The sequence below is a fragment of the Triplophysa dalaica genome, chromosome 19 (genome assembly GCF_015846415.1).
Source record: "Triplophysa dalaica isolate WHDGS20190420 chromosome 19, ASM1584641v1, whole genome shotgun sequence".
Taxonomy (NCBI): domain Eukaryota; kingdom Metazoa; phylum Chordata; class Actinopteri; order Cypriniformes; family Nemacheilidae; genus Triplophysa; species Triplophysa dalaica.
The window spans coordinates 2,122,696-2,140,678 of NC_079560.1; the positions used below are offsets into that span (position 1 = coordinate 2,122,696).

At 38.8% G+C, this 17,983-nt stretch overlaps 3 protein-coding genes across 4 annotated transcripts in view; 2 read left to right on the forward strand and 1 right to left on the reverse strand.

Moving 5' to 3' along the window:
• col27a1a (collagen, type XXVII, alpha 1a) overlaps positions 1–7,523 on the forward strand; it is a 42,375-nt gene extending 34,852 nt beyond the window's left edge. The window contains exons 46-61 of one of the 2 annotated variants that reach the window (XM_056731763.1): positions 68–121; positions 574–681; positions 763–870; positions 990–1,097; positions 1,183–1,236; positions 1,957–2,019; positions 2,117–2,170; positions 2,266–2,301; positions 2,385–2,402; positions 2,514–2,549; positions 2,662–2,688; positions 2,816–2,878; positions 3,480–3,648; positions 3,794–3,903; positions 4,042–4,242; positions 5,094–7,523. In XM_056731763.1, the coding sequence (XP_056587741.1) occupies positions 68–121; positions 574–681; positions 763–870; positions 990–1,097; positions 1,183–1,236; positions 1,957–2,019; positions 2,117–2,170; positions 2,266–2,301; positions 2,385–2,402; positions 2,514–2,549; positions 2,662–2,688; positions 2,816–2,878; positions 3,480–3,648; positions 3,794–3,903; positions 4,042–4,242; positions 5,094–5,240 (1,356 nt within the window). In that variant the 3' untranslated portion in view covers positions 5,241–7,523. The remainder of the gene's footprint in view (positions 1–67; positions 122–573; positions 682–762; positions 871–989; positions 1,098–1,182; positions 1,237–1,956; positions 2,020–2,116; positions 2,171–2,265; positions 2,302–2,384; positions 2,403–2,513; positions 2,550–2,661; positions 2,689–2,815; positions 2,879–3,479; positions 3,649–3,793; positions 3,904–4,041; positions 4,243–5,093) is intronic. The other variant, XM_056731764.1, reaches the window with a different exon arrangement.
• A 5,692-nt stretch (positions 7,524–13,215) lies between these two features.
• On the reverse strand, positions 13,216–15,616 carry rpl28 (ribosomal protein L28). Its single transcript, XM_056730450.1, has 5 exons — positions 15,556–15,616; positions 14,989–15,082; positions 14,489–14,612; positions 14,168–14,286; positions 13,216–13,360 (listed from the first exon to the last, which is right to left on the reverse strand). The coding sequence occupies exons 2-5, from the start codon at positions 15,070–15,072 to the stop codon at positions 13,271–13,273; spliced, it is 417 nt and encodes a 138-aa protein (XP_056586428.1). The 5' UTR covers positions 15,073–15,082; positions 15,556–15,616; the 3' UTR covers positions 13,216–13,270.
• Positions 15,617–15,753: 137 nt separating this feature from the next.
• On the forward strand, positions 15,754–17,875 carry LOC130407514 (uncharacterized). The gene is made up of 7 exons (XM_056730449.1): positions 15,754–16,111; positions 16,214–16,325; positions 16,432–16,544; positions 16,631–16,730; positions 16,850–16,971; positions 17,077–17,171; positions 17,358–17,875. The coding sequence occupies exons 1-7, from the start codon at positions 16,021–16,023 to the stop codon at positions 17,397–17,399; spliced, it is 675 nt and encodes a 224-aa protein (XP_056586427.1). The 5' UTR covers positions 15,754–16,020; the 3' UTR covers positions 17,400–17,875.
• Positions 17,876–17,983: the final 108 nt, after the last annotated feature.

Here is a 17,983-nt window from a genome sequence, read left to right on the forward strand (position 1 = left end):
TCTCTTAGATTTCTGTCACATTGTGTTACATTGTTTCTCACACGCTCTCTGTGATTCTCTCTCTCAGGGTCAGAAGGGTAAACGGGGTCATGCAGGAGAACGTGGCAGCAGAGGAACACCGGTAAAATGAGACATCGCTCATCTCTTGTGTGGCATTAATTCATTTTAGCCTCATTAAGAACATCTGAGGACATTTTTCACTCCATTAAAAGAAAAATATACGATTTCTATAAAGGATAAGAGGCCGAAAACATTGCATCGAGTAAAGCCTTTTTGACACCTTTGAGATATATTCAATTATTCTCATCCTGTAGAGATGAGCATCGTTTCAAATCAATTGCAGTAAATCTTACTATAATATGCACTTTCTTTATTTTGTAATTTAAAAAATATCTAAAAACTTGACGTTGAGGTAGAAATTGCTGAGAGATTCTTTTTAATGTGGCAACATCACATTTTGGAAATTTTTAGGCCTGTGATTCTCTTGACTATTTTCTTCACCCAGTAAAATCCTTTCTCACATTAATTTCCACATCTTTCATACCGAATAACTGATTCATCTGCTGTCATCAGGGTGTTGTTGGGTTACTCGGTACTAAAGGCACAGTGGGGCGAGAAGGACAGGAGGGTGTTCCCGGCATGGATGGAGTCCCAGGAAAAGATGGAAGCCCGGGAATACCAGTAAGAATGATTCGATTACTTGAGAAATCCTAAATTTCTAGTATAGGATCTAGTGATTACCTCTTTGTCTTTCTGTTTCAGGGTGATCAGGGAGATGATGGCGAATTTGGTGTGCCTGGCAAATCAGGTGCCCCTGGTAAAGCTGGCGTTCCCGGGTTACCAGGAGAACAAGGCTCATATGGTGCAAAGGTCAGAAAAAGATGACTTTAACATATTGTTACATACAGAGTAAATGTAAAAAGTCATCATGTAAGTATAAAATAGTATATAATTTGGCTAAATGTTGGTGTTTGTGTGTTCGTGAATAGGGTGAGAGGGGTCTTCCTGGTCACGCTGGCCCTTCAGGAAAGAGAGGTTTTAAAGGTGGAATGGGTCTTCCTGGACCTCAGGGTGACCGGGGTCCTAAGGGCCAACCTGTGAGTTGTGCTAACACTTTGAGATGTTTCACAATAAAATAAGAATTTACATGGAAAACAGTATTAATTTCAGTTTTTGACTTAGGGTGACGTCGGGGAATCCGGGTTTCCAGGTGTACTTGGAATGTTTGGACCAATGGTGAGTTTAATTTCCTAATGGACGATAACTCAACTTTATTTATATAGCACTGTTTTATTGTAACAAAGCAGCTTTATATGAGACATATTGACAAGTTATACGTGTAAAAACAAGAAAAAGGTGAAAACACAGAAGACAGACATACAGACACATGCACACGTACTAAAACACATAGACATAGACACACACACGGACGTAATAAATTTTTTTTATTAAAGATTTTTCCAAAGTTTAGGCGCTATAGGAAAAGGATCTTCCACCTAGTGGATGAATACACAATGTGTTTATGGTGAATAACAGAAATGTGATATTCCATTTACCCCGGCATGAGAGTTTAGATTTATCATATCCCTCCGCTGGGAAAGCATTTTTTATGCACATGCTCAAAGAGCTTCATAATTCATCTAACCAAAAATATTCATCTGACACAAAAAGTGTTTGTTGTGATAAACGGTGTGTCTGAGCTCCTGGATCTCTACGTTTATAAAACAGGTTTGATTGTGACATCAGTTTGGTGTCCTGATTCATAAAACCAATGATGAGTAAAAAATAAATATCTTATACACTTGCGCTGAGGTCTCCACCCTGATAAATAGCGTCAAGCTTTCCTGGTCTCTGTGGTCATTTAATGTTCCAACTCATGAATGTTGCGGTGTGTGGATGACACACACATAAACACACTTTTGCATTAATGGTGACCTGTGTTTGTGTGAACTTTAGGGACCACCGGGAGACTTCGGACCGAAGGGTATTCAGGGACCTAAAGGGCCACAGGGCAGCGTGGTGAGAAAACAAAAATTCATCTTTTTGGAAATTACTCTGATTTGAATTTAAATAAGTCCCTTGTTTGTTCATGCACATGCTGGTGTGTCGTTTTCAGGGCAAAGCGGGTTTAGCCGGTCCTGTTGGTGTAATCGGCCCGACTGGTAATCCAGTGAGTACATGTGACATTTATAGCGCACTGTAGTGATAATGATGCTCATATCTGACCTTCAGCTGACCTCTGACCTCACTCATGTCTCTCTGTAGGGCACGAGGGGAGATACCGGCAACAAAGGAGACATGGTAAAAGATGCATTCACGTTCTTTCACAATACTTTCAATTGCACAGAAAAGATTTCTAAACTATTCTCTTGTTTCTTACGCAGGGTGTTCGGGGTCCTAGAGTAAGTGTTGGCTTATACGGATGCAGAACATCTCATCATTCAGAAAGATCAGCGTTATTATGATGCCAAGAAACTATTTACACGTTTCTTACTATTTGTTTGTGTTTTCAGGGTGCTCCTGGACCTCGTGGCCCACCTGGAGCTCCGGTAAACACGCACCTTACCTCAAGACTGACCTCTCACACGCATGCGTACTGTATTGTATAATGTGTTCATAATATCTAATATTCATACCACATTATGTTTCTGTCCTGTAAAGGGTCCACCAAGTATCCCACCAACTTTTGTAAGTATTTGACTTAAGATTCCAAATAGTTTTTTTTGGAAAATAGTCTACATGCACAAGTATTGTATGTGAGTTTTCTAAGCATCTCGATAATAAAGTTCTCTTGTGTACTTGTATGCTTTAACAGGAACATGATGTTCTTGGTGTAGCTCTTGCTGCGTTTACAGACACCCACACAAAGAGATCTGACGTAAGAACATTGAGACTCAGTACATACGCGCATCAGATATATGCCGCGGTCACACTAGACTTTTCGTCAGAGCGGAAACGCAAGCCCGTCCAGAGATATTTCGCTGGGTAGCTAAGTTTAAGTTTAGTGAAATTTGACCTGCGAATGCGTGTCACGTGAATGGGAGAGACCGATAGAAGATCAAAACGTCACAACATGACCTCTCGGTTCAGAAAGGGGCGGACTGCGAAGCAAATTCGGCCCTGGATTATTCGGCCAACATCGTCCCTCCACCAATTCTGTCGAGGGGGGTTGTATGTAACGTGTGGATTGCGTTATATAATGCCTTCGCGTTGCGTACATTTGTGTGTATAATACGTCTGCCAGTCCGCCCCTGGTTACAGCCGTTCTGGACTTTGACAGAATGTCCTACCGGTCAGCCGCCCCTGAAGAAATGTAAAAGATGGAGGAATCGTTTCCGTCCATTTTTGCAGCACCTTCCTAACGAATTTCGCATGCTCAAAGTCTAGTGTGACCGCAGAATGATTTGTTAATTTTATCAGTGCAGGTTATTCTGTGTTTTTCTAATAAGTGTTATTCGGTGTCTGCTCCTCTTCCGCAGGGTCGCAGTCTGATGGACATGCCGGTGTTGGATCAGGCACCGGATATCTTGCGGACTCTCCATTACTTGAGTTCTTTGATTCACAGTCTGAAGAACCCACTGGGCACACGGGACCATCCTGCTCAACTCTGCAAGGACCTGCACAGCTGCCAGAATACGCTTTATGATGGTGTGTGTGCGTTGGGCATAACAAAAAAATTTCATGCGTTACTAACTGAACTTGAATATAACATTTTCATGATGACAATAACAGTTATATTTGTGGAGCCTGTGCAAGGCGTCTATTACATGTTTGTGTGTATGATGTTTTTAAGGCACTTATTGGATCGACCCGAACCTGGGCTGTTCCTCAGACTCCATTGAAGTGACGTGCAACTTCACAGGTGGTGGACGCACCTGCCTCAGACCCATCACGACAGCCAAGGTCGGGAACATTCATCCAACAGCCAAATTGTTTGATTTAACTATAATTTGCCTTCAACTTTAAACACAAAAAGTCACAACCTTGGTCCATGACCAATTTGTTAACATTGATAACTCATTTCTGATTGGACGCCCTCAGCTGGAGTTCAGCGTCAGGCGTGTCCAGATGAACTTCATACACCTGCTGAGTTCAGGCGCTGAGCAGCGAATCACTATCCACTGCCTGAACACTACAATTTGGAGAAATGGCCCTTCCCTGCTCCCGGCCCAGAATGCCGTTCGGTTCCAGGCGTGGAGTGGTGAGACGCTAAATCCCGATGTGTTAGCAGACACCTGCTGGGTAAGTCTACAAACCACCCATATTTCCATGATAATGAGCTTTGAATTAACTTTTTATTTTGCAAATGTAAAAAATGTGTTTACACGAGTCTGTTGCCAGATTTTTTATAAAAAAAGTAATTTAATTATTCATAAAACAAATTTCTGTTTTATTTTTCATTGTTCATTTTTTTAATAGCTTGTATCCGTAGATTTTTTGTTTTTATGTTATTTTTTTAGCAATTTTTGTCATTTTTTTTTATTATTGATCTATCTTAAATGTATTTAAGCTAATTAATAACATTGTTTCAAATAAAATTTAGCCCTATCTTTTTATTAAGGAGCAGAAATGTTTTAATTGTTTAAGTTAACAGTCATGGGGGCACGGTGGCTTAGTGGTTAGCACGTTCGCCTCACACCTCCAATGTTGGGGGTTCGATTCCCGCTTCCGACTTGTGTGTGTGGAGTTTGCATGTTCTCCCCGTGCCTCGGGGGTTTCCTCCGGGTACTCCGGTTTCCTCCCCTGGTCCAAAGACATGCATGGTAGGTTGATTGGCATCTCTGGAAAAATTGTCCGTAGGGTGTGAGTGCGTGAGTGCGTGAGTGAATGAGTGAGTGTGTGTGCCCTGCGATGGGTTGGCACTCCATCCAGGGTGTATCCTGCCTTGATGCCCGATGACTCCTGAGATAGGCGCAGGCTCCCCGTGACCCGAGGTAGTTCGGATAAGCGGTAGAAAATGGATGGATGGAAGTTAACAGTCATAACCCTGTATTCGATACAGATGTGCATTTTTTTCTTTTTTTAAACTGACATCGACATTATGTGTGGTCACTGTCTTACACGCTTATTGTGTGTTGCTTGTTTTTGGTTAGCAACTGAATGGACGCTGGCAGCGTGCTGACTTCCTGTTCCGGGTGTCTGACCCCACCTTACTTCCTGTTGTACGCTTAAGCAATCTACCAAAGACAACACCCACATCACGCCTTCACCTGGAAGTCGGACCTGTGTGCTTTCTTTAGTGTGTATGTGTGGTTTGCTTTCGAGCACTCGCCACACACTCCGTCCCTGCCCCGCCCCCTTCTGTAATCAGCCACTGATTGGACTGCAGAAACAAGAGGAGGGCCTGTGGGTGGGGCTTTGGGGGATTTAGCACTAAGGACTCCTGGAGTCTAAAATAGATCCCGCCCCTACCAGCCGTAGATGTCCAATCAGATTTGACTCTTCTAAACACAAGGCAATCATCTCACAGGGACAAATACTCAGGACATCCGGGTCAGGGAGAAACTGCCAAACTTTTTTCTTTCTTTGGAGTTTTCTTTTTCAGTCATTCTGTTTTTCTTTCTCTTCTTCTTCTATTGCTTGCTCTTTCAAATTATAATAATAAGTTATTATAAAACGTGTACTTTTATAATAGGAGTCAGTTTATTGCAGAGATGAATGAAGATCATTGGGAGGTATTTTATGTATATATATATATACTTAATGTTTATCTGATATTTTATACAATAATTTTGTCATATGTAAAAAAAAGAAGTGCTAAAAGTGCAATAAGAAAACAAAGAAAAATTATAATTGACTATATATTGCTAAAGTGTGTGTCTCTATTTAGAAGGCTTTTTCAGGAGTGTTTTCTTTCAAAAGATTTGTTGTAACACTCCATAAGACAGGGAAGTGTGTGTGTATAGGTGTATGATGTCACATTTTGATATAGCTGTGCTAGTGTCTTCGAATGTGTGTCTTTTGTGTGTGTGTGTGTGTGTCACAGTTCATTAAGTAAAGTGCGTTTATCTATCAAACTAATATCTTGTTCATCACTAAACAGACACACCTGAGCATAACATGCATTGCCTTATTTTAAATTGACTAAGGTGCACCTGTCACTTTAAGGAGGGGGCGTGTCTCAGCTAGGATGGGTGTGTTTTGTTCAAAGACATGTGCAGCATAAAGGTTGAATGCCTCTTGAAAATATGTCAAGGTCACATTTACTCAAAAATCAAGTATATTTCATGTAAAGGAAATAAATCATTTGAGGTCCATTAGGACTACACATTTTTATAAATAAAAAAAAAAGTTTGTTTTGTTTCCCGAGTGAAATATGACCCGATATATATGTTCTCGACAGGTTACACGAGAGTCACTCACAACCCCTTTAATCTGGGTAACAATGGTGCTATTTGTTGTAAAGAGTCTTGAAGATTTTTTTTTTTTAAGTGGCCGTGTTGTTTTGATTTATTTGTGAGTTGTGTGTTCATTCTGAAGGTGCTCTCAGAACAAGCGCAGGTCATCAAAATGCGATCAGAAAAAGTCAATGCATTTAAAATCTGCCATTGCAACATATCGACATTTTGAAGGCACTGTGCAAAACGCTTGTGTGCTTTCATCTGTGGTAGAGAACAATTGTGTAGATTCATTTCACTAGCAACACAATAACTTATGACTTTGAAAAGCCAACAGCGAGGGAATCATTTTGTGTGTGTTTTAAACAAGTGTAAAATTTCATCAGAAACATTTGAAAGTTTGTTATCCTTTACAACAGGAGTGTCCAAACTCAGTCCTTGAGGGCCGGTGTCCTGAAAAGTTTAGCTTCAACCCTAATCAAACACACCTGAACAACTAATCAAAGTCTCACAAAGCAGACTAGAAACTTCCAAAGAGGTGTTAAACCAAGTTGGAGCTAAATTCTGCAGGACTGTGGCCCTCCAGGACCAACATTGGACACCCCTGCTTTACAATGATTATGGTCATAAAACCAAGGAAAACCAGTGATGTTTCTTTCAAACAGTATGTAAAATTCTGCAGCCTTTGATGTATACAGTCCCTTTTGCTAATTTAATGTTATTTAAATTTTAAAACGCGCTTTTTAATCAAATTCTCTGTTGTTTCAGAGAGTCTCTATTTACTTTATTATCTGTATTTCAACTGCTCTTCCAGTTGATAGATTTCTATTTTATGTGTAAATTTGGGCTTCCAGAGAACAATATATTGCGTTTCGATCTGTTTTTATTTTTCTATCCTTTTGTTTATTTTTGTCCATAATAATAATCAAAGTCGTACTGTACCAGGTCTGTGTTCATGTCTGAAGTTCTAGTAGCCATTATGAAAGCATGTGAACGTTCAGTTTCAGAAGTTTTGAAGTCTGATTACCTCAGCAATGCTCAGTCCGTTCTGGTCATGTCTCATGAAATCTCTGTTCTACATTGGAAACACCGCCTGCAGTCTAACTCAGTGTTGTACTTTGTCATTTTTCCATACTTGTGGATTTTGAATTGGAATTAATGCTTACATAGACTACCCATTAAATAAGTTCCCACACCAAAGTAGCCTTCATGTTTGTTTATTTTTATTTTAAGCAATATATATGTCATTTTAACTCGTTCTATTGTAAAGTATGTCTTTAGTGTGAGTATGAAAATTTCAAAGCTCACCATTACATAACAAGAGGTGTAGAACTATTAACTATTAGGTGGTTGCCCTGCAGGCCTATTACAAAAACTGCAACTGGTTCAAAACGAGGCAGCTTGAGTTCTTACATGTACAAAAAAGTATGAGCATATAACCCGCATATAATCGCATTAACTTTAAGATCTTGCTTGCCTATAAAGCCCTACATGGACTAGCGCCACAGTATTTAAATGAACTTCTATTGTATTACAATCCTCCATGTGCATTACGCTCTCAGGCATCCTGTTAGTTAGTAATACATAGAATTTAAAAATCAAGTGCAGGTGGTAGACCCTTTTCTTATCTAGCGCCTAAACTTTGGAATAATCTGCCCTGCACTGTCCGGGAGGCAGACACTGACACTCTGTCAGATTAAATCTAGACTGAAGACGCATCTTTTTAATCTTGCATACACTACACTTCCATAATATTAATCCTCATAGGATTTAGGCTGCATTATCTAGATCAACCGGAACCAGGAACACACCCAACAACAAATGATGTACTTGTTGCATCAAAGAGTACAGAACAGTACTCTACTCTCAGCCAGTCTTGTCTCTTTGTTCCAAGGTTATCGCAGGATGCAGTTCATGCCCAGACCTGATGGCAGAGCTGAGAATGGGAAGCGATGACCTGACAAGAGCTGAGATGATAGAGCTGGATAAAGGACGCGGCAATTTGACACGATTTTTCTAAAACACTTCAAATGCTATGAGATTGTTATTGATAATCTTAAATCTATAATTTACCTTATACGTGAGCTTTTTTTATTTTACTAAGCCTTGTTGTGCAAGCACTGTTGAGCTTGTGCAGAGGCCGCAGCTTTTGCCAGAGGGGAACTGGAATCCCCTGGTTGGGCCTGGGTTCTCCTGAGTTTTTTTTTCTCGATTGGAGTTTTGGCTTCCTCGCCACCGTTTTCATATTGTTTTTTCATATTGGGGCTGCTTTAGAATTTAGAAGTTAAACATGATTAATATTGCATATAAGAATTTATAGTCCGTTTAATAGTTGACCTGTGGTTCTCTCTCCTTTATCCCAAATGTGTGCCTTCACTGTGCGTGTGTGCGAGTGTTTTTGCGAGTGTGCGTCTATGTCAATGTGTGTAAGTATGTATGCATATTGTGTGTGTGGAGCATTTGTATCTCTGTCTTTTGTTGTTTTTACAGGTATACAGGTATATGTCTTCAGTTGTTTTTCTTGTATTCAATGTGTCTCATGTACAGCTGCTTCGTAACAATGAAAATTGTAAAAAGCGCTATATAAATAAAGTTGAGTTGAGAAACAACAATCCAATCTGATAAATGTATTAAACAAACAAAACAAATTAATAAATTATGAAACAAAAAAGAATCAATTTCTTTCATGAGGAGCCTGGGGACGTAATAAAAAACGTAAACAAAATAAAAGAACAAAACAAATCACAATTGGTCGCGCCCCCTTTAAGTCATTAGCTCTAACGTTCTCATTGGTTACTATCAGTGACACACCGCCCGCTCCTGCGACATTGTCGCGTATTTATTTCTGTGGACAAAAATAGTTTGTTTGGTGTATTTTTTGTCATTGTCAGCATGGAAGAAAGACCCGTGAGATCATCTGTTGACCACAACACGAGAAAGAGAGCTCGGCGGTTTCGCATGATTGTTTCATGGTCTTTTTTTGTCACAAACAAGCATCTTTCGCAATGGAGTTTGGATTAAAAGTGCAAAAGATGCAAATCAAACCACAACCAAACAGTGGAAATGAATACGGAGTTGCAAGACTACGTTACATGTCATGAACATTTATGAGGATCAAGTATTCCGTTAGGTGAGATTATTGTGATTTAAGAATGTAAAAACCTGACAACAATTTTCTCTCTTGATTCGCCAAAACAGGCGTTAAACGTAATATTTTGACTGAATTGCATAACTTTTGGATGATGTGGTGCTAAAGTGCGGGATGTGACTTCAGTAACACATATCATTCGTTTGTTACAGACAACTTTGGCAACCTTAGAAAGCGTAACGTTAACCGTTATTTATGCATGCTAAAGAAGACACGATAAAGCAGCTAATTTCTGATCAGAATGCGTTGTCACTTCTTGTAGACTTCAATCCAGCGTCATGACGGAGAGTTTTAGACATACGTGGATGACACATTCAAGCACTCATGGCTTGGAAACGCGTCCGCCATCTTGGAACGGTCCACGTACGTCACTCACAGTTCGCTAAAACGCAACAACACTGCCCAGTCGCAGGCATGGCTGCGCATTTTAATTGCCGAAAAATTGGATACCATTTCGTGTGTTAGTGCAGGAAATAAAATGTTTTTAGTTTACACGGCAACAAATATGTTTTCATAAGCCTACACAGTCAGCAGGCTCTTCATGACGAGCCTATCCAAATAACAGAATTTAACAATCATAAATGAAATCATTTTAAGATTAACAGCTGTATAACAGAACTAACCCGTGGATAACCGGAGCAAAAGTTACAAAATAACCCAATTCAGAACCCAATTCCATGGCGGACCACCTACGTATAGCTGCCCATAGAAACAGATATTGCGGCATCTAGTTACTTATGCTTTTAGGCTTCAAAAGCTTGTTGCCAAATCGTTGTCTGTTTGCATACGACTTTTATTATTGTTTGTTATAAAATTTGCTTGCAAACCACGGGGAGTCAGAACAATTTGAATACTCATTTTTTATTCAGAAAATCTGAACGACAAATATTTAAATCCATTAAAACAACAATTTAAAATGTATATGCAGTTATTTAAATAAATATATCATTTTGCACTGAAAACTTGACTTGCATTGATTGTACATTGTTTGGCTTTATTCATCTGTATATGGTCTTGGTAAAGCCCTTAAAATGTTAAAAATAACCACCACTGAAGTTAAAAAAGTGATTAATTTGATTCAAACATTTTAATTTGATTCTAGGATAATTTCACATATTAAAATTGACTATGGTTAAAGTGTACCATGTTGTGGATGTTTTCTTATGGCAGAAGAAAATACAACCATCTGATGAACTAAAATCTGTTGGATTATCCTCTTCAATCCCCTTTTGAGTGGGAAACCGCTTCTGTAAAAATTAATGTCCATGTTGTGTATGTAAATATCACACACACACTATGTAAAACACATCCTAACTTTCGTATACAGTGGTTCAGTGTGTGTGCCTCATAGGATATTGTGTGCCAACATTATGGAAGCGAGAAGAAGCAGTAAATCAAGGCGTCCTGAGGTTAAGGGGGCGGAGCCATGAAGGTCATGTCCGCAGAGCGCATGCTCCAACAGCAGGTGAGTCTCAGGTGTGATGCCTGCAACACATGCAAAAAAATGTCTATAAATTACAACATAATTATAGACCTGTATGAGTATAAAAAATACCTGGTCCATATTCCCACTGTTCTGACACAATAAATATTGTTTATTAACCCTGCATCTGGAATATATGTGCATGTGCTAACCATGTATAACATTTGAATAGCTTTTGTAGACTTTGACTAGAAAAAGCATTAAGAATGCTGAAACTTGACTTTTCAGGTATAATCAAGCTTGATAGAAATAATGTCACCTTTCGCTTATCAAAATACTATGCAGTATACAGTTAGCGTTATTTAGTAAATAAAGTTAATATTCAATTCTGAACATTAACCGTTTTATTCTGTCAATCAATGGCTTCCATCCTTATACGGTCAAAGGTCATTTGTCAATATTGATGAGCAGTGCCCAGTGTTTCCATCATGACACAAGTCAATATAGACTGGGCAGGGCTGTACGTTAACTTTTTTTGCACGTAGCGCTGGTGCTACAGAGGTTTAAAGTTTTGTAGCACAGGCCAAACTGTTGTAGTACAGAATAAAATGTCTGTTATATTAGGTAAAAGATACATATAAAATATTTATATGTAATTTATAACATAACGGACGAAGGACATTAATGTTGAAGTTGGGTAATTTAGGGCATATTATTTAGCAAGTTTTTTCTGTTCTGTGTTTTCCATTCTTTTACATATATTAATTATATGTTTGTTCACATACTGTGGTATACTACTTATTTACTATGGTAAACTGCGGTAAAATTCCTCCATATGCATATATAAAACATTAGTTTAGTAAATATAAGTAAACTCTACACAAATAGTGTTGTAGACAACATCTTTTTTCAAATGCTTATGGAATAAATTCTTAGATCAGCTCTGGAGAGACGCAGACAAATGCGTGAGTGTCACACTTGTGAAGTAATGCGTTTAACATGCAGTTCATTCATATTCAAGCACAACGAACAGGTGACACATTTAAAAATGTTCTGGGTCTAAAAATGAAGACTAATTTCAAGTAAAATTTACATATTAGTAGTTAAAATGCAGACTCATTATTTTCAGGATGTAAGTGAAGTTGAGAGAGAGACTGGCTTACTGTGTTGAGACCATTCATCCCAGAGATGCTGAAGTTCCTCATCATGATCTTGAGGTTTATCTAAATTAAACACATTATCATTTGATCTTAATTCCGCTCAGAATGAAAAAAACAGTTAAACTTATTTTTCTGATCTTCACATTTTCATAACTCACAAAACCCGCAATCACAGATTGTTAGAAAAACGTTAATAACATTGAGAGAGTAAAGAATGATGTAGACCAGCACAGGAGGGGCTCCTGACGGGTTCTGTACCGTCGCTGTGATGAAACAGAAGCTGTCGGAGTTCTCGGAGGGCTCTGGTCAGGTTCTCCAGCTGGTCGTGAAGCTGGATGTTCTCCTCGATCAGAGCATGTATCGTGTCCTGCAGCTCGAAGGTTTGACAACAAACACACAGCAGCACACAGCAGCACACACACCGCATGACCTGTGACTGATCCATCATCAACATACAATCCAGGATCATATACTGATCACAATATTAGAAATATCATCTTTGTCCGAACACACGAGCTGGTAAACCTAATCCAGGAGGACTAAAGTCAACAACACACACATCTGTCAATGCAATACGGTGCCAGAGGGGAGAGAGAGATGTTCTCTACTTTATCCTGATCAATTCAATCATTAAGCAGTGGGTGAACTTAGATTACACTGATGTGACAGAATACAACTATCCAAACTACACAGCAGTATTTAACCCAGTACAGCCATCAAAACTCATCACGGATAAACCAGTCTTGTTGTATACAAGACCAGTGAATGAAACATGATGTGGGTTAAAACAAATCTGCCCTACAAGTTGTGGAAATGGAGTTGAATCAGTGTGACTAAACTTAAAGCTTCTAGATATGTCAGATTTTGTACCAAGAAATGTTCATAACTGTGTTTATGACCGTTTATGCATTGTGATCATTTTATAAAGGTGGAACATACTAACATCAGTAGGCAATTCATTATTTTCAAGCAGAGCATCAAAACATTCATTTATGAAAAGTGCTGCATTCGGTAAATCTTAAATTAAAATCCTTATAACCAGTACATGACATTTGTTATAAAATGCACAAAATAAACTTTGCAATCTGCTCCACAAGTACAACTCAGTGTTTAGTACGTAGTAGATTAGAAATGAGACCAGAAAAGAATGTTTGACCAAAATCACTTTTATTAAGTCAAAAGTTGTCTATGCACTGTGTATTTATGAGCTCTTGGTAGCCCTGGTACGCTTCTTCCGAACCACCACAGGCTTCTGGCTCTTCAAGATGGCACTAGTGCGTCTCAGAGCAGCCTGGAAGACAGAGAGAACATTCATGATCCACAGAACATCAAAATCTTTTCAGATGAACAAAACCTCTTAACTTTATCCATTAGTACATTTTCTTCACAGTGAGTGATGTGCATTGCATAGAAATTAAAGTTTCCAAGACCATAAGCAGGGCTGTATGTTATTTTTTTTGGAAATGGCACGTGCTACAGCTGTTTAAAAGTTTTGAGGCACAAGTATACGTCTTATCTGTCCAGGTCAAAATGCACATTAACGATATACAAATGGATAAATTAGGACCATTTAATTTTGCCCGAATTCGTTTCTTCCATTTGATTTTTTCTGAATTCTCAGTGTTTTCAATGCTTAATTTAACAGTTGTAAATGCATTTGTGCATTAAAATTCTGTAGAATTTACTCAAGTAAACAGCAGTAAATTCTTGTGTACTATAGTAAAATTGAACCTTACTATAGTAAACATTAAAGTACATTATAGTGTTTTCTAAAGCTTATATCATTATTTTATCATCTGATTGAAATTAAGCGGACTTATTTTGGCGGGTCGTCACTCAAACTTCGAAATGCTCAAAATAAACATCTCTGTGGATGAAGTTTATGTTTTCATGTCCTCATATAGTACGTTACAGACAATACAACAGTTTGAAGTGTATAACTCATTCATTCATAGGATGTATGACATGTCTCACTGTACAGCCCTGAGCATAAGTACGTCAAACATGCTATTATAAAACTTGATTTAGACACTTTATTTCTGATAGAAGCAAACGTTCAGTTTTTTATCTCTGCAGGTGAAGAAAAGTGTTAACATACCATGCGGAGGTCCTTCCTGTACTTATTTTTGCGGATTATGTTTCTCACACTGGAGAGAGTGGCACGAGAATTCTTGTTGATGGTGATTTTCTCGTATGAGGTTGCAGGTTTGCGCTGACCTAAAAACACACATAACCTGTTAATACAGACATCACATAACAGACAATGTAAAGAATCATATTACTACCTCTCTATAACTCAAAAACTTTGTAGTAAAGCTGTGCACAGGTTCGATAAAATCATTTTGGGAAAGGAATCTCACACTACAACGGTCAGATTCCATGTAAATTGGACAAAATTGTTGCAGTGATGGACCATCACCTGCACGTTTCTTCAGGGTGATGACCACACCCTTGCCATCAGCTGCCGGCTCGACGCCAACAGTCTTCCGGTGAATCAGACCATTGAAGCGGAAGGAATTCCTTGCCTTCAGGTTATTTGGCTCCTTCAGAGAGAAAAAAAAAAAACTTACCATAAGAAACTTTATAAATACAAGTATACATATAAAAGCCATCTCCATGAGTTCAAAGTAAAGACAGTTATCTTTAATAGTCAATGTGTGTGGTGTGTTTATTAACGAATGACTGACATCAAGTTTTTTACATAAAGTATGTTTTTAAGTCCTGAAGATATGTGCAGTGCAACGTGAATTTGACATCAATGATATGCAAGACATCAGCTACCAATTGCCTTAAACTATACAGGGAATTGAAACCACTTTTTAAGATTTCCACAGATACACAGGTCACCAACTTTAGTGCAGACACACGCCTCATACACTGCGGTGTAAACACATCCAATGCAACTTTACAGTCACTTACGGTGCTGTAGGTCTGTTTGTTCCTCTTGATCAGGAAACTTGAGTTGTTCCTGACAACCATCCACTGCAGATCAGACGAAGCCATGGTAACTGTCCTACATAAACCAAGCAAAAAAAGGGTAAAATCATACACGAGCATGAACAAACTGCATTATAAAGAATACAAACGAACACAAATCAAGATTTTGCTGTCGATCACATTCTGGACATCAACACTGCCATAGGACATAAAAGGCAGCAAAAGCCATCTAATACAAGGAACGTTTAAATTTCAGTTAAACGGGTCATGAGGAGCAAAAAAACAAACTTCACGTGCAGTTAAAAGTGTGATTATTGGCCATATTTTGGTTATCTGATGTCTGTCTCACTAAAGGCCTCGCGACGCAAAGCCATGACGTTAGCGTGTATTATAAAAAATCTGCCATTTCATTAACTCAACAGTCGCAGCTGCAGCCACAATGAGACTTATAACATATTCGATGCACTCTCGTACACATTTATTGCCAACATTTGCTTTATAAACTGTTAAATTTAGCGTTGAAGAAATAACACAAGTCGACCACGTTACCTTCTCGACAGAGGAAGAGAGAGGGAAAGGAAGAAGACCCGGTTCCGGTGGCGTTTACGTAGTTCTCCCACTCCGCTGTGAGGATTAGAAACGTTAGTTTAAGTGTACAGACAAAAATCGACAAAAATTAAACGTCCATATGATTCATTAAAAAAATCTGTTTCAAAAGCATTCGCGTATGCGTCTTGAAATAAAAACACGGTTTTATTTTTAAAGACAGCGCGGATGAATATCAGGGCACATAAACGCGGAGGATCAAGGCCGTCACGTCACACTATGTGCTCTACGTCATTTTCATGCGCTCGTTGAGAACAACACTGCTCAGATGTTACTTACGTTGACGTTTAGTGTAAATATTACGATTTGTATTTTAAACAAATTGAGAACAATATAGTTATATAAATGGAAGCATATGTGAGATATAATATTGTTCTTCCGATAAATAAATGATTTAGCGTTGCGGTGATGGAGGGTGATGAAGATGTGGATTCCTTGGGAGAGAAACTGTATGATGTCATTTATCCCAAATATACCGACAGGACACCTAAGTTGACAGGTGATGTAAGCAGAATATAATGTTATTATGTTTATAACTTTTGTGACGTGTAAACCTAGTTTATTATTCATTGTCTGATCTCTGCTCTGTGCTTGGCTGCAGGTATGTTGCTGGAGCTGCCTGCTTCTGTAGTGAATCAGATGCTACAGGATGAAGATCTGCTTAATGAGGCAATTGAACGAGCTTTGGGTGCTCTGACGTCGTCTGACAACAGGTATCACACGTCTGCCGAAAGTTTAGATGTTTTCTTATAATGAATTCATATACAGTATGCCTCCATTCAGAACCCAACCTATGCTTGACCTGTAATTTTTTCCTAGTGAAGGTGTGTCTCAGACCGATGATGCAGTCTCTGTGTCCTCAGATTCTTTGGGTGAACAGCTGTATGACCTCATTGACCTCTTTAACACTGGCCACACACAGAAGATTACAGGTGAATCTATCCATCCTTCCATCAAACTGTGTTTAAAGTGAATTTAAACTCTGTTGTGATAATAACATGATTTCAAAACTGTGCAGGTATGTTATTGGAGCAGAAAAAGGAGGCAGTGCTGCAGCTTCTGTTAGATCACACGCTCCTCGAGGAGCAAGTCAAGACTGCTTTAAAAACTTTAAAAGAGTAGGTGTTTGTGTTTTTCAGAATTCAAGAAATGTAGCACATTATAAGAACATGCATTCTGTATTCGGATGAATCAGAAACTTTAAGACTACGTCATGTTTATGTTTTTTGGGGTGTAGGCAGGGTGACGTAGCAACAGATGTGAGTGACAGCTCCGATACAGAAGATGTGGAAAACATCGGCGAGACACTTTTCAGTTTCGTGCAGCAGTTAGACTCCGCCCACTGTGCCGACATCACAGGTGAGTTACTCACATCCTTAGGATCTGCATGTTTGGCCGGAGTATAAGGAGTTTTTGATCCATACTGTGTGATGAGTAAAGTTTTGTGTGTGTGTGTGTGTGTAGGGATGCTACTAGAAATGGATTCTGCAAGTTTGCAACAGATTCTCTCAAATCAGGCCATGCTGGAGGTTGCGGTTCAGAAAGCAAAAAGTGCTTTGGTACTTCAAAACAAACACACCTTTTCTCATCATTCTCAGTACTTTGTTGTAAAAGATTAAGATGTGAACTGGTATCACATCTTATGATCTCAGACCTTTTTCAAAGTGTGCCAAGTATATACTTTAATATATAAATATAAAATTGGTCAAGCTGTTTAAAAATGCATGTTCTCTTTCTGTTCACAGGAGGGCGCTGTGAGCCAAAGACAAATGGAGATGTCACAATGACGCTTTCTGTTCAGACCACGTGGCCTAGAGGACTACAGGACAGAGAAACTTACATGTACTTTAGACTCATGCCAGACTGATGTACCATTTATTCGCACAGCTCATGTTGTTTACATGGGTGCTTTTTAGGCTTTTGCCATTTTTTATTAACAAAGACGGTAGATACTGTGGACAAGACAAATTGCAACCAGAATTAAACCTTCATCTCTTGCATGAGCAGCTGAATGTGCCATCACTACACCACAGCTTCAGCATTCCACAAACTTCTGCACATTGTTATTTGCACAAAGATCATTGATGATGTGTTATAATCAGCTTTCACTTAAGCTTTCCCTATGTAGTATGGCTTAAAATAACGAAAGCAGAATGAATTTAGTTGCATGTTTTTACGTACAATCTCAGTCAGCCTAACTTATTCAGTGATGTCAATGTTGCATTGCCTCCATGAAAATTAAATATTTCATATTGAAACATGATTCTGGGTAACACTGAGTCATTGGTGATTCCTCGCAGACATTTTTTATTTTATAAGTTGACTTCAAACGCTTACCAGCATGAAATAAAAAGTGGGTGTTTGTGGCCTA